Source organism: Nelumbo lutea, chromosome 3 (assembly GCF_056320005.1).
Source record: "Nelumbo lutea isolate HS-2025 chromosome 3, American lotus-T2T, whole genome shotgun sequence".
Taxonomy (NCBI): Eukaryota; Viridiplantae; Streptophyta; class Magnoliopsida; order Proteales; family Nelumbonaceae; genus Nelumbo; species Nelumbo lutea.
In genome coordinates, this window is record NC_142686.1 from 2,944,668 (window position 1) to 2,959,801 (window position 15,134).

At 40.5% G+C, this 15,134-nt stretch overlaps 1 protein-coding gene across 1 annotated transcript; it reads right to left on the minus strand.

Annotated features, from left to right (window-relative positions):
* Positions 1-778: 778 nt before the first annotated feature.
* Positions 779-14,578, minus strand: LOC148862391 (putative protein S-acyltransferase 7). The gene is made up of 5 exons (XM_088978978.1): positions 13,929-14,578; positions 4,674-4,856; positions 2,859-3,155; positions 1,798-2,031; positions 779-1,688 (listed from the first exon to the last, which is right to left on the minus strand). The coding sequence occupies exons 1-5, from the start codon at positions 14,034-14,036 to the stop codon at positions 1,140-1,142; spliced, it is 1,371 nt and encodes a 456-aa protein (XP_088835104.1). The 5' UTR covers positions 14,037-14,578; the 3' UTR covers positions 779-1,139.
* Between the last annotated feature and the right edge of the window lie 556 nt (positions 14,579-15,134).

The window sequence follows — 15,134 nt, forward strand, 5'->3', positions numbered from 1 at the left end:
CTGAACAAGAATGAGAGAGATTTTCTTGGGCAGATTTGGTATAAAAATGAGGCTCATATGGGATGCAAGAAATGATAGAATTCATTATTTGATGCCATGTTTATCAATTCAAATGTAGACAGCAGAACACAACAGTTGGAATCTCATATAGATTCATCATCAATTAAGGACAACGTGGCATGTTTCTATGCTGATGGATCATTTGGTCCAGAAACTCGATGGACAGGGGTGGGCTACATTTAATTCAATACTCAAAATCTGTCTTGCAACAGCTGGAAAAGTTTGCAATGTCACCAACAGTTCGGGTGCTTTACTCTAGGTGATAAATCTAGGCTTACAAGCTGCAGTCAATCATGATATTAGAAGAATACTCTGATGCAAAGGAGCAGGTGTGCAAGCTTCAAGATGGGAAAGGATCATGGTCTCAACAAGGCCTTATAGATAATAATATAATATATTGCATCTTTTCACCAAATTCTCACTATGTAAATATTATCTATATACCAAGAACTAGTAACCTAATGGCTCATAAATTTGCCACATTTGCGTGGTTTGGTCAAGCAGACATTGAGGCTGTGTTTGGTTTGAAGGAAAAAGTAGGGAAAGGAAGGGAAAGGTAGGGAAACCTTTACAAACCTTGTATAGGTTTTCCTGCTTTTCCCTTCCTTTCCCACCTTTTCCTTCAATCCAAACATAGCCTGATGTATCATCTATAAACATACTCTTAGCAATAAATTCCTTTTTGGTTAAAAAACAAACTATTACATGCTAAAGGATGGAAAATGTAAATAGAACTCATAATGGCACACCTTTCCAATAGGAAATAAGAGATACAATTGGTTCAACTCAACCCACCCCAACCGCTAAAGTAAAAGAAAGAAAGAAAGAAAGAGGGATGTCGCAATGAAACAAGTTATGAAGAACAAAGTACCAGCCCCAAGCAACCTACTACATGAATTTTTTAAACCTTCCTATGATTCTTTTTACAGCTTAGAAACTACCTGAGAATGTCGGTTTTTAGCTATCATGCTGCCACTATAACCCAGCTTACTTGCATGACCACCAGCGGCTAAGGGTGGAGGCTTGAGCCCAAACAACACACTCCATACACTAAACCCCTGTTTTTTATATTTATTCAATTACAATCTAGGTTCTGATTGAGATTGTCTACTGCTGGTTGTCACACTGCAAAGACTGTCATTTCCCACTCGGTTTGATTCACCAACTCCGGCTGCCAACGCAAGAACTTCAGGTGATATTTCCCAGCTCCCACTTTTCCTTCCCCAACTTGAGCGCCTGTTGTTTGTTCCAGCACGGCTATCCATACTCTCTGCAGGAATCCCCGTGCTTAAATCCGGTGATATGTCACCAAGCTCTCTATCCTTGATGTCCAGAGCATCATCATTGCTAAGCGGCCCTTCAAAATCACCTATCCCAACCCCAGACTCGGCCCATGTAGCTTTTCTACCCATTTCTATGTCTCCAACAGCTTTTCCCATATTTGGACTAATAAACCCCCCGCCCACAGAACGAGGTGGCAAGCAAGGTTCCTGTGGCACCCTTGCTCTAAATTTGTTTTTGGATGGCGGAATACTGGTGCAGAATATCTCCTTGAAGTTCTCCACCACACCTTTGTTGTATGGGTTAGCACGCCGATCATATCGGTATCTAAAATTCTCATAGGTAGTCTGTCATATCACAGAAAAACAACAATTGGCATCATCAATCACTGAAATTTTAATTTGGAGTTCCTGGTGTACAACTACAAGGTCTTAATTTGCTTAGATGATCTTTTACCTGGTTTGTGCTGATTAGATATAAATGGAAAACAGTGAGGCCACCTACGAACCAGACTGAAACAAAGGTGTAGATTATCAGCACAATAGAAGCAGGTGTCTTACTCATTGCTTTCCAGATTGATGTATTCTCAGCATCCATGATCCTCTTGATGTAGACCCAGCAGAATCCAAAGACATATATACAAAGAAGAGTTGTCGAGAAAACAAACATGAAGAAGAAGCGGTAATTTCGCTGCAGATAAACACAGTAATAATGTTCAGAAGTATACCAGGAGTAAACATCCTCAAATCAAGTTCTGATTAGAATTATGACCATGGGGTCCATGACTTGTGATGCAAATAGCATCTGAAACAATTGGCCAATGTTTCAAATAATGTCATTTCAACAAGAAAATTTACCTAATTGTTTCTATCATGCAACAACTTTCACTTGGGTTCTAATTTTATAATTTCAAGTTCCACATTCCTTCTGATCATCGTTGTTGCATGGACTCTCCTAAATGGATGAAGCATCCATGTCAGACATGCATTGGACTTTGACACTCCATGGATTCTTTAAGGACACTTCTATGCAACATTTTTCTTTTTCTCCTTGCTCATTTAACATAATTGAACAGTTAATATACAAACTGAATGTCATATTTATAGGCTTATAATGTTGGAATTCAACAAAGTATGAACTGTTTTAATAGATTATACTTTCCCATAGATGTGTGTGAGTCCTTGTTTCTTTGTCTTGCTGAGTTGGACTCCCAGATGTTGGATTCTGATTCCTGTGTCTGTATCCATGTAACACTGTCTACCATCTGACAGTTAGTATTATTTAGTCAAATGCAGAGAGAGGGAGAGAGATTAATAAGGATCTCAGCTATATAATGGTCAGCATCACCAATCCCACCTATATTTGGGCTACAACCAATCGTGACTAACTCTAACCATTCCCAAACCCCCCAATATCCTCTTAGAGATAAAAATTTGGATTTCAGAGTTTGCATGCAAATGTCACTCATTTGGATATATGAAGTCTGTGATATGATTAATAAGAATGCAATCACTTACCAGCCCGATACACTGGCCAACCCAAGGGCAATGGTGATCAAACCGTTCCACGCAGTTATTGCAGATTGAGCAGTGTGAACAGCGAGTAGGCCTATAAAGCATGCAAGTATCACAGTACTTGATTTTCACAGTGATCCCGTTAACAACAACATCCTTCATACGAGGTAAACGTAACTGTGGAGTTTGGCCACCCCCAACTTCAGCACTCGCATCATAGCCTTCTGGCTCTGGAGGATGTGCATTACGAGGTATTATACCAGGATCTCTTCCAGAGGTTAACAAAAGAAGGATCAAATCCTGAACAATAAATGAAACCCATCACTACTGATCAAAAAACTTCATATGGATCATAATTATTTTATCTATTTCATCAGGAAATGAAAACAGATGGCACGTAATAGAGATTGCGATTTATATAGCCAGAATATAATTGCAGAAGACAGTTACTATTGCCAAATCCACAACAATGGAATTATAAATCAAGAAGACGGTTACTAATGAGGGCTGTCCTCTAGGCTCAGTTTGGAAGGAGTACAAATACAAATATATACTGTACAAATACATACAACATAATATAAAATAGAAGGTTTTGTGCTCTACATATTTGTATTTGTACTCCTTCCAAATGGAGCCCTAGGGAAAAAGAAAGAATATGAATGGAGTGGAAATCACCAGAAGGCAGCAAAGTAAAACTAAACTTTGATGGAAGCTCATAGGGGAACCCGGGTCTGGCATGGTGGTGCAATCAGAAATATGGAGGGTAAAATCCTGGCTAGTATTCAGGGCCAATTGGCATTCCAAACTCTACGGAAGCTGAATTGTTGACATGGCTGAAGGGTCAACGGCTAGCAAAGCAACTGGGTTTTAGACAGGTGGAGGTGGAAGAGGATTCAAAAGTAATTATCTCATGGGCAAGCAGTAACAGAAATATCCTATGGACTCTCAAACATGTTTTTTCAGGGTTGTGGAAGGGATAGTAAGGGATGTAAATGCTGAATTCAAGTGGGTAAGAAGGAGTGCTAAAGCTCCCTTGCTAAACAAGGGACTGCGAGACAGCAATTGTTTTGGGCTTCTTTGTAAACGGGCTTTAATATATGGGATGGCTTGTTGTCATCAAAGTGTACCGATCTCAGTTAAACTACTTTAATAAAGTAATTTTTGCTGATCAAAAACTAAATAAATAAATCATGCATTATCATACATCAGTAATGGCACTACTCATCAACAAATGCAGGCATAGTTTCCCCAAGCAAGGCAGTTCATAGTCCCAACTTCCACAAAGGGGGTAAGGTGGGGAGCCATTAATTGTCTAACAAATGTCAAGCGGTGCCTAAGAAGCATATCCAAACATGGTGGCCTTGGAAATAAAATAATATTATGCAGATAAACAATTTTGGGTAATTTCTAATGGCCAACAGACCAAAGTTTGCTTTTTTTTCTAAATAATGGATTGCAATCAATGAATGACTCTTATTTTTGCATATCCAAAATAGCATTTTCTTCTTGGATGATGGGTTGTTTTTTGCTAAATGGGTCAGAAGCACAACATAATTGTCTCTAGAGTCTTTCAAATACTTAGCAATAGCAAGTCTGGGTCAATTGACTGAAAAATAAGCAGACCGACATAAGCAACACCAAAGTGAAGCCATCATTTGTCCAATCTGCAACATATACTTTTATGTTTATGAGAATTGGTAAATGAATGCTAAACCACTAATTTGTTGTGGCACATAATTAAATATGAAAGATAAAATGTCAAAAAAAAGTTTTAAAAAAGTATAAGCCTTAAGAGACATTAAAAGAGATGAAACTCACATATAGCGTGAATGCAATAGCAACAACCATTGTTGATAATCCCAAGTCATGAGAAAAATCACTCATCAATTTTCTGGCAACAAAGATGCAGAAGACTGTGACAGGAGCAGCAATAAGGAAAATAGTTAGAAACAGTGATCTCACATCTGGTCCAAAAATAAATCTCCCCTGAAGAAAAAATATCTGCAAAACAGAAACCATATATGTCATCAGTGAATTGTTGATAGCATGGATTAGTAAAGTGAATATTTTCCACAACAGACAACAATCAAAAAAAAATTGCGAACAGAAATGCAAACTTCAGAATTTTAAACAACATTTTGTCTTTAAATTTTAAATTGTGGCATTAACACTTTAAGAACCAATATTCTAACCATCATGAGCATAGGAAACATCACAGTGCATAATTCATTAAGGAATGCATGACCAATTTAGATAATATTAAAAGGCAAGACTCTAGATAAATCTCAAGTAAGGACAATTTATGTGTCAGAGGAAAGGAGAAATATAATAAGAAAGTGCCAATACATTAGGAAGCAGGCTCAATGAGACAGTGGTTTGTGGGAGATTATAAACTGCTTGTTTCTTAAATGAACGCAAGTCACATAACATAGAAGCACCAGTCTCCATGAAGAAACCAACAGAAGCTGTCCCCCTGAAAAGGTGATACATATTCATTGAGAACCAGGGAAGTCCAAAAAGGATCACCTGTTAAACTAGGCCAGTTTTTGCATAAGCAAGGTACACAATAGTTTAAAGCTAGGTAGGACCGAGGAGGAAAATGGCAATCGATATTGCCCATTGAAATCAATCCCTTTATCCCTTTGGCATTCAATAATTCAAAGCAAGTATAGGCTTTACACTGACTAGAATGTCTAAACTTGACATTTGTTTACTGGGTAACATCACTTACAATTACAATACCCTTGGGCCTTGGAAAGTTATTGAGGGCATCTACCTGCTCTTTTTCTAGTAGGGGAATAGACCTCTCTCTGCTTTTCAGATTGTTTTGCTACTATCTTTGAAAAAAAAAAATCCTATCAAAGAGGTAGTCTCTTTATCTACTGTGGCCCTTCCGTGCAATTTTGGTTTTAGTAAAATGTGAGAAAGTTATTACTCTTAGAATACCTAAAATGTCTATTTTTCACATAAGCAAGGATTCTGACTAAAGGTTATGTTCTATTGATCCTACAGGAGTTCTCCAATTGTCCTTTTTTTTCTTTTGAAGATTAGGTTTATCCCCCCTCAGCCCCTCATTTTTTTTCGTATAGAGTATCATGAGATGGTCTTAAGCCTCCAAGTATTAAGCTTTTTTTGCTGGGAACTGGGAAGCTGAAGATAACTGACATTGGTGAGATGCTCAAACACAGACAGAGGGCATGGAGCCTCTTCCCTCAAGTGTGTCTCCTTTGCATGAAGACTGGAGGAAATGCCAAATACCTATTCACATCTTACTATTACATAACAGAGATATGGAACCACCTTTCCCTTTTTCTGGAAGTTCTTGAGCACCAATCACAGAGATAATACATAATAGATTAAATTTTCCTCCATCCTGATTCTCCTAAGTACCAAAATAGTTAGCTGTTATGGTCACACACTAAAGTGTCTGTGCTTTGGAAATGTTTGGTACAAAAGAAATTCAAGAATATTTGGTGAAATGGGAGGTAGTGTGTAGACACAAGAGCCAAGGGGGTTTAGGGTTAGGAGGTTTGGCGCTTAGGAAGTAGGAACACTACTCTACTTGGGAAATGGCTGTGGCGCTTGCCTCAAGAGAAGGAAAGTTTGTGGCATAAAGTCATAGTAAGCATTCATGGAGTTTTGGACAATGGTTGGGATGCGAAGGTTCCACCTCTTGTTTCAAATACTTCTCCCTGGAAAGCCCATATTGCCCCGGCCCACTATGCCCTTCAAACGTCTCTCATGGCTGAGATGCAAGCCCAACACGAGAAAGGCCTTTGTTATAATTGTGATGTGGGTGTTTCTCCTACAGACAGAGGAAGAGCCGGAAGAGACAGACCCAGAGCACTTAAATGACTGTGAACTAATTCCAAACGGACCAGAACCTGACGGGGCCGAGATCTCCTTACACGCCCTCATGGGCCTCAACTCTCTTCAGTCCATGCGCGTTGAAGGAAGATTGGTGGGCTGGACCGTGATGATTTTGATTGACAGTGGCTCTACCCTGAATTTCATCACTTGCCGTTTGGCTAAGCAGCTAGGTATGACCATACAACCCACTCCTCTCTTTTCAATCCATGTGGCTAATGGGAGTCAGATGTCGTGTAATGGTGTATGTAAGAAGGAAAAAATCCTCATACAGGGCCATAATTTTGTGGTGGATCTCCACCCATTGGATTTCTCGGGGGCTGATATTATTTTGGGGGTTCATTGGTTGTGTGGCCTGGGCCCTGCTCTATGTGATTGGGCCATTATGAATTTTTTGTTATGCCTTTTGGACTCACAAACGCCCCCTCCACCTTTCAGGCCCTCATGAATGACATCTTCAGGACATTTCTAAGGCGATTTATTCTGGTGTTTTTCGATGATATTCTGGTGTACAACAGGGATTGGGACACACATATGGAACATCTGAAACTCACCCTCACAACTCTAAAGGGGCACCAGTTACATGCCAAAATGACAAAGTGTTCCTTTGGACAAGGACAAATTCAGTACTTAGGCCATGTGGTTGCAGCAAGTCGGGTCATGGCAGACCCAGAAAAAGTAGACGCCATCCAGAAGTGGCCCAAGCCCACTACTGTAAAGGCTCTACGGGGCTTTCTTAGGCTTACCGGATATTATAGGCGCTTCAATAAGGGGTATGGGCTTATGGCCACCCCTCTAACGCGTCTATTAAAGAAGGATTCCTTCAGTTGAACTGATAAAGCCCAACGGGCTTTTGAAGACTTGAAGACAGCAATTTCCAGCCCTCCAGTCCTCACTCTTCCAGACTTCTCTCAACCCTTTGAAACAGAATGTGATGCATCAGGTGTAGGAGTAGGGGCCGTCTTGATGCAGAAAGAGCAGCCCACTTATGTCAAAGAAATGATGGTTGTGGTAATGGTAGTGCAAAAGTGGCGTGCATACCTATTGGGACGCCAATTTGTTATTAGGAGAGACCAACGAAGTTTGAAGTACATAGCAGAGCAAAGGGTGCACACCCCGGAGCAGCAAAAATGGCTTAGTAAACTGATGGGCTTTGACTACCTCATAGAATATCAGGGCCCGCAAACAGAGTAGTTGATGCCTTGTCACAGGTAGAAGAGTTAGCTCATCTGACCTGCTCTTAGCCCAGCTTCCCTTTGTTTGAAGCTATACGGCAAGAAGCCAGGTCTGATCCACAGTTGCAGGTCATTAAAGATAAGTGGAGGCGAGACCCTTCACAAGTTGATGGTTACCAAGTTGTGGGGCCTGATCTTTTCTTTAGGGGTCAGTTTGTTGTTGCCCAGAATTCGGCCCACAAAGCTGAACTGCTAAGGTTGTTTCATGACTCCACCTTGGGAGGGCACTCAAGGGTGCTACGAACCCTAAAGAGGCTCAACAGCCACTATCATTGGGTAGGAATGCATAAGGATGTATTACAATATGCATCCGAATGCCAAACCTGCCAACAACAGAAATACTCGTCACAATCTCCCACTGGCATTCTACAACCTCTCAAGATTCCAGATCAAGTGTGGGAAGACCTTTCCATGGACTTCATCACAGGTCTTCCTCGTTCTGCAAGAAAGGAGGTTATCATGGTAGTGGTTCACCGTCTCACCAAGTACAACCATTTCTCTGCATTACCTCACCCTTACACCGCAGCAATGGTGGCTGACATCTTCATCCGGGACGTCGCCAAGCTGCATGGAACCCCAAGATCCATTGCCTCAGATCGGGACCCTGCTTTCCTGAGTTCATTCTAGAAGGAATATTTTCAGTTGCAAGGAACCCAACTGCACCCCTCCACGAGTTATCACCCGCAGACTAATGGGCAGACTGAAGTTCTTAATCGTTGCTCGGAAGCCTACCTTAGATGTTTCATAGGGGAAAAGCCTTGGCAGTGGGCTCACTGGCTTCCGTGGGCAGAATACTGGTACAATTCGACTTATCAGTCAGCTGCTGGAATGACACCCTACAAAGCTGTTTATGGCAGAGAACCTCCTCCCACATTACCTTATGAATATGGGTCATTCAAGGTGGCAGAAGTAGAGACCCGTCTACTTGCGAGAGACGAGATTCTTAGATTGCTTAAGTCCAACTTGACAAAAGCCCAACAACGAATGAAGGCCCGCTATGACACTCACCACCGCCCGTTAGAATTTCAAGTGGGTGACTTCGTTTACCTTAAGCTCCAACCTTACCGCCAGAGCTCAATAGTAAGACGAGCTTGGCACAAGCTAGCACCCAGGTATTATAGGCCTTATAAGGTTCTGGAGAGAGTGGGCCTTGTTGCTTATCGGTTGGACCTCCCTGCAACCTCAAAGCTTCATCCAGTGTTTCACATCTCACTTCTTAAGAAGGCGGTGGGAAATCATACACCTGCCTCACCCAACTTACCCCAATTCATTGAAGAAGGGGACATTGACACGAAGCCTATCAGAATTGTGGATTTCCGTTGGGTTCGATGAGGTGGTCAAGTTGTGCCAGAAGCCAAGGTAAAATGGGCTGGGCTTCCTCCAGATGATGCCACTTGGGAACCTTATCTTAGGCTGAATGAGAGGTTTCCAAACCTAATGCTAAGGGGGGAGGAATTGTTGGAACCCAAACACTCCCTCCGAACCCAACTATAGGAGTGGAGCAAGCCACCATCGAGCAGCATTTCACTAGAAGACAGAGAGGCTAGCGTGACACGTGGCAGAGCCTCCCAGAGTTAGTTACACTGCCACCAGAAGATATTCTCTCCATGATTGCATACATGTAGGCCAGCTATATAAGGCCCTGATCATGTAATAAGTGGCGTGAATGAATATCCCTTTCATCTCTCTCCGTGTCATCTTCTTCCTACCTTTCCCCCTTTCCCTCCCATCTTCTATTTCAAGAGGTTAAGCCACCCTCGAAGGGGCTTCCGAGGTGAGCGGTAACTCATCAGAAATTCAGGTCTATCAGGAATTGGAGGGGTGTTTAGGGATGCTACAAGGAAAGTGATGACTTTGTTTTCTAGGCCGATTGGAGTAGAGACTCTGCAATCTGAAAGAGCAGAAATATTAGCCTCACACCAAGGTTTGAAATTAGCAAAGCAATGTGGTCGATTAAGGGCAACCCATTCCTATCAAAAAAAAAAAAGATTGAGGGTGACCCAAAATTGGTAATCTCTTGGATGAATGATAGCAGTCCAGGCATGTGGATGTTCAAACATCTAATAACTGTTTGGAAAAACAAGGGGTGTATAGGGATCAACTGTTTGGAGCAGATCTGTAATAGGGGATGTTAAGCTTGATTTTTTTTTTTTTTTTTTACTTTTCTTTGCATCAGAAACACATTGTAATGTTTTTTCAGTAAGTTAATGAATTGATTACTGATTACCAATCCAAAATAAAGGGCCCTCATGAGGGTGGGCAATGGTTCCTAATGAACTTCTACAATTCTATTGAGGGGATGGCAGGTAGAGGCAGCTTTTTCTCTGTGTACGCAGCAGATAATACATGGCAAAGATAACTACCGGAGATGGAAAAGTAAAATTTAACTTTGGTGGATGCTCTCTTGGAAACCCACCTCGGTACAAAGGCAAAGACTACAGTGGAGATATTGTCCTTATCTTTTGCTGACCAATTGGCCAAGGAAACTCTCCAAGGACAGAATTTTGTGCACTCTTCAAGGTCTAAAACTAGCCTTTTCTATGATATAGGATGCATTTTTAGAAGGATATCTCAAGCAGTGATTTAAAAGGCACACCATGCATTTTCAGGTATGTTCTCACCTAGACTCCAGGAGCAGTACTTTCAAAAGGCATGTGCTTTTTTTATTGTTTGTGTTTTTTTGTTCCGTTTTGAACCTAGCAGCTGGGCTGGGGACTCCACCCCTGGACCCCCAACCAAGCCCCTTGAGGTAAGCCCAAACAAGTCCATGTCAGGGTCTTAAATTCGTAATCCCTACACAAAAAAAAAAAAGGTTTTATAATTTTAATATTTTATTAGGATGCTTGAATGAACAACATTAGCAAATAGGGTCTGAGGGTAACACATGGTATCCTCAAGCAACAAGATCATTTCCAGTGAGGAAAGAAGGTAAGATACCATGTATTGCTTTCCAGCATTTGAGCAACAAGATCATTTCCAGCCATTGTCCCTTAGACCATGAATGCTAGCATCTACCCTATTCCAAAGCTTGTCTCCATCCCTAGGAAATCTCCACAACCACTTCCCAAGTAAAGCCTTGTTCTTTTCACCCATTCTCCCTAAACCTATCCCACCTTGCCTTTTACTTCTAAACGCTAGTTCCCACTTCACCAAGCAATCCTTCTTACCCTCCCCCGTTCCCACAAGAAGTCTCTCGTTATTTTTCAATCTTCTTAGCCACTCCCTACAAAATTCTAAACACAAACAAGTAATACACTGGAAGGATAGCTAAGGAGGATTTAATTAAGGTGATTTGCTTCCTACAGATATATAATTCCTCTCCCAACAACAAGGCATTTAGAAAACCTTTTTTTTATCATCAAAGGCATTTAGAAAACCTTTTTTTTCTTTCCTTCTTTTTTTTTCATCAAAGAACAAAAAGAGGGGGGATGTACAATCAAACAGCCAAAGAAGCACCAAAAAGAAACTTTCTAGGATTGGCCGATTGGGTTCCAAAAACTATTCTCCCTTGTGTTGGCTCCTAGAGGTATAACTAGATATATCACTGGCCAATCTATAACCAAAAACCCCATTATACCTGCATAATCAGCAATCTCCCTTTTGTCTATGTTCACCCCATCACTCCACTTATTTCAAAGTTGATCATCAAATTTGACAAACTATCAAACAATTCAATATTCAACCTTAAGTTTCTAATCTATAGTGACCATCCCATTTGCAATACAAGATAATATCATCAGCAAATTGCAAATGGGTAAATAACAACATTTTCCTTACCTATGCTCCATCCTTTAATTAATTCCATTCTATCTACCCTCAAAATTAATTTGCTAAACATATCACTATTAAAATTAACAAAAATGCTGACAAAGGATCCCCCTACTTGAGTCCTCCACATTCACTACCCCATTCACCAACACTGAATAATTACATGTTTGAAGGCACTCTAAAATCCATCTACACCATCTACATCCAAACTTGCAATTTCTCGTTACTTCCACTAGAAAAGACCAATCCACCAGGTCATAGGCTTTCTCTCAATGTCCAATTTTCTTATTAACCATTTCTTCCTTGACCTCTTCATCTCTTCCACACACGCATTTGCTATCAGAATCTGATTTGTAATTTGTCTGTCCTGCACAAAAGCTCCTTGTGTGGAAGTGGTAATGTAGGGGAATACCTTTTTCGGCCTCTAAGATAGCACCTTGGCTATGATCTTATAACCGCTAGTCACAAAGCTTATGGGTTTGAAATCCTTAGGATGACCAGCCTTAGATTTCTTCGGAATCAAAGCCAAGAAAGTTGTATTTAATTGTGGATTGATTATTCCCATCTCGCAGAATTTCTCAAAAAACCTCTAAACAATCATCCTTTGGTATCCCCCAACAATCTTAGTAAAAAGTCATAGAGAACCCTTTTGGGCCTAGGGCTTTTGATCTATCCATTGAAAAGACCATTGCTTTGATTTCATCCTCACTAAATCATTCCTCGAGCATCTCATTTTAATCCCTACTTATGCATGGCTATTCCAAACCTTCAATCAAAAGCCTTTTTCTCCAGCGGCCTTCTAAAGATCAACTTAAAATGATCCACAAAAGCTTTGGCTATTTCATCCTACTATTTCATTATCCTACCATCCACTTCCAATTTGGATGCAAAATTCTCCCTCTTGCCATTGGCCACTACATGAAAAAACTCACCATAATACATATTCTACACAAAACACCCTATCCCCTTTCTCCTTCCCTCATTCATACTTATATTCACAAATATATTGATATATTTAAAGAAAAAAAACACCTACAAGTACAACACATCAGGATTGGATTGTTGGATCACCTAAAGCTTCATCCCAACCTCAATCTCGTTTCAACTCAGATTGGGATTTTCTAACCTGACCTCACCCATTCTTATTTCAATTTGGATTGCCATTTTCCAACAGAACATTAACCCAATTTTAAATGAAACCTTACCCTTTTCTTTGGTTTGTATTAGACTGGATTTGGATCAGCCCAATCGAAATTGCATCCCTAGCTTTTACTTTTTAGAGAGAAATAGTTTACAACCTACTAGACTAGCTCCCATATAAGGCCACTAGGTCATTGTATACCCCTTTTACTTAATCTCAGCATTTATTTCCAGGCTTAATACTTGTAAAAGATGTATCTTCTGGAATATGAGGTTTTGTTTTCTTGTTTCTTTTGATATATTAGATGAGTATTTAAACCTTCATTATAAAAGGTACATTTGTTTCTGTTCCAAGATTACGTCCCCAATGGAAATTCCCGTTATTACAAAGTGTTAATTACAAAAGAAACACTAAAAGGAGACCTTTCATCAATTCCTTAGTCTGGTGTGAGTTTAAAGCAATTCCTGTATTTTTTTTTTATCAATAAGCATTTCCCTGTTGACAAGCGTACTGTTTATTGCTTTAAGAATGGGCCAACAATACCTACAATACCCTTTACAAAAGAAAAAGAACGACAAGCCCGACCTTGAAAGCTGTAATCAAGCTGTATCTCTGAAATCTTACGTTTGACCACTTACTCTCATCCATTCTTCATACATTTTGCAACCATCAATATCCAAAATTTTCAACAATTCTAAAACTGAATGGGAACCAGGTAAAACAGAGAGAAACATCCGTGAAAAGAGGATTTCTTTTACCATGTTTTACAACACAGAGGAAAAACAAACAATAAGGTTAGGCTGTCCATATGATCAGATCTTAGAATCCTCATCACCCTAAACTCCGAAGTCTAATCTCAGTTCAGCAACTAATTTCATCATCATCATCATCATCTAAGCCTTGTCCCAACTATATGGGATCAGGTAGTTCAGCAACTAATCTACCGATAATAATAATAATAAGCCCTACTTTTGTCTCCTGAAAATCTAATATGCAGCTGGAAGTGACAAGTCAAAATATATATGAGGGAATAAAAGCAGAGAAAAGAAAACCTCCACTTACATTGCTGCCTTTCCAGGTTTGGTAAGTCCTCGGCGGCGGCGGCCCGCCGGCGCCTGCAGCGCCAATGCTCGCATCAGAGACCTGAGGAGGAGGCGGAACCACGTACATGCTTCTATCTCTCTATATCCCTTTCTCAGTATTTTATTTTGAGATAGCAAGATAGAAAAAAGGAGGCCTCTTTAGGGTTCTGAGACTCGAACCATGGAAGTCAGTCAGCTATGATGCCTCAGATTCCGGTAACCGTAATTTCGGTGGTCGGAAAACGGTCACGAACAGGGCACGGAAGGAGCGCTTTAGGGTTTGACTCCGTACAGACGGAGATTCATTGACTCATGAAGGGAGAAAGAGGTTTCTGTCTTCCGATTGCAGAAGCAATCTCTCTCTCTCTCTCTCTTTCTCTCTCCCCCCTCTCTGGTATTCTGGTCTTGTGTGAAGCTCTTTACAGGAAATCAGAGTGACGTGGCATATTTCAATTGGAGGTCTGAGTCGCAAGCTACATTTTTCGGTCTGCTTTTTCTTCCTGAGCTAAGTTTTTAACTAGTAAAGAGTTTAGATGACTTATGAGTCGATGACTTTAGGGGCGTGCGTGGTGGCCTGGTGCTTACTGAAAATTAAGGCGCGTCCCACCGGCACTCCACATGCATATCTCCGCGTGCATTGGGAATATCACCCGTAGTTATGATTAGGAGATGTTATCGATACACAATTGTTGTTGCTCGATGTACCGTTAGAGACGAATCAAACAAAGTTGAGACAAGAGTTGAATCAACTTTTAGAATTATAGGAAAGCCCATTTCTTCCATATTGCTGCATCTACCGGTTATTGGACTTTGGATGAAACAGAAATCTCTACCATTATTCGGGATTTTTACATTGACCCGTTCGCTTCAAGGCAATCTAATTTTGATAATTTCGATTGAAATCTTATTCCAAATCAGATAACAGATGAGATGAACCACATGCTTTTGCTTTATATCAATAATGGATGAAGTCAATAATGCTTTATTCTCTCTTGGTCCTTTTAAAGCACTTGGGTGAGATGGGCACACTCTTTTCTATCAACAATGTTGGTCTGAGGTTGGTTCTGATTTGGTAGATTTCATGCAACAGGTTTTTGTTTCTCCAGAAACAACTGCTAAGGTAAATAATACTACTCTTGTCTTAATCTCAAAAAAGAAGGCATTGAAATTGTGAATGATCTCTGAC

Excerpts from the sequence above, each read along its gene's own strand:
- LOC148862391 (XM_088978978.1), bottom strand. The coding sequence starts at position 14,036 with ATGTACGTGGTTCCGCCTCCTCCTCAGGTCTCTGATGCGAGCATTGGC. Across the intron at positions 4,857-13,928 it reads AAACCTGGAAAGGCAGCAAT|ATATTTTTTCTTCAGGGGAG; the intron begins GTAAGTGGAGGT and ends TCTGTTTTGCAG. Across the intron at positions 3,156-4,673 it reads CTATTGCATTCACGCTATAT|GATTTGATCCTTCTTTTGTT; the intron begins GTGAGTTTCATC and ends TTTATTGTTCAG.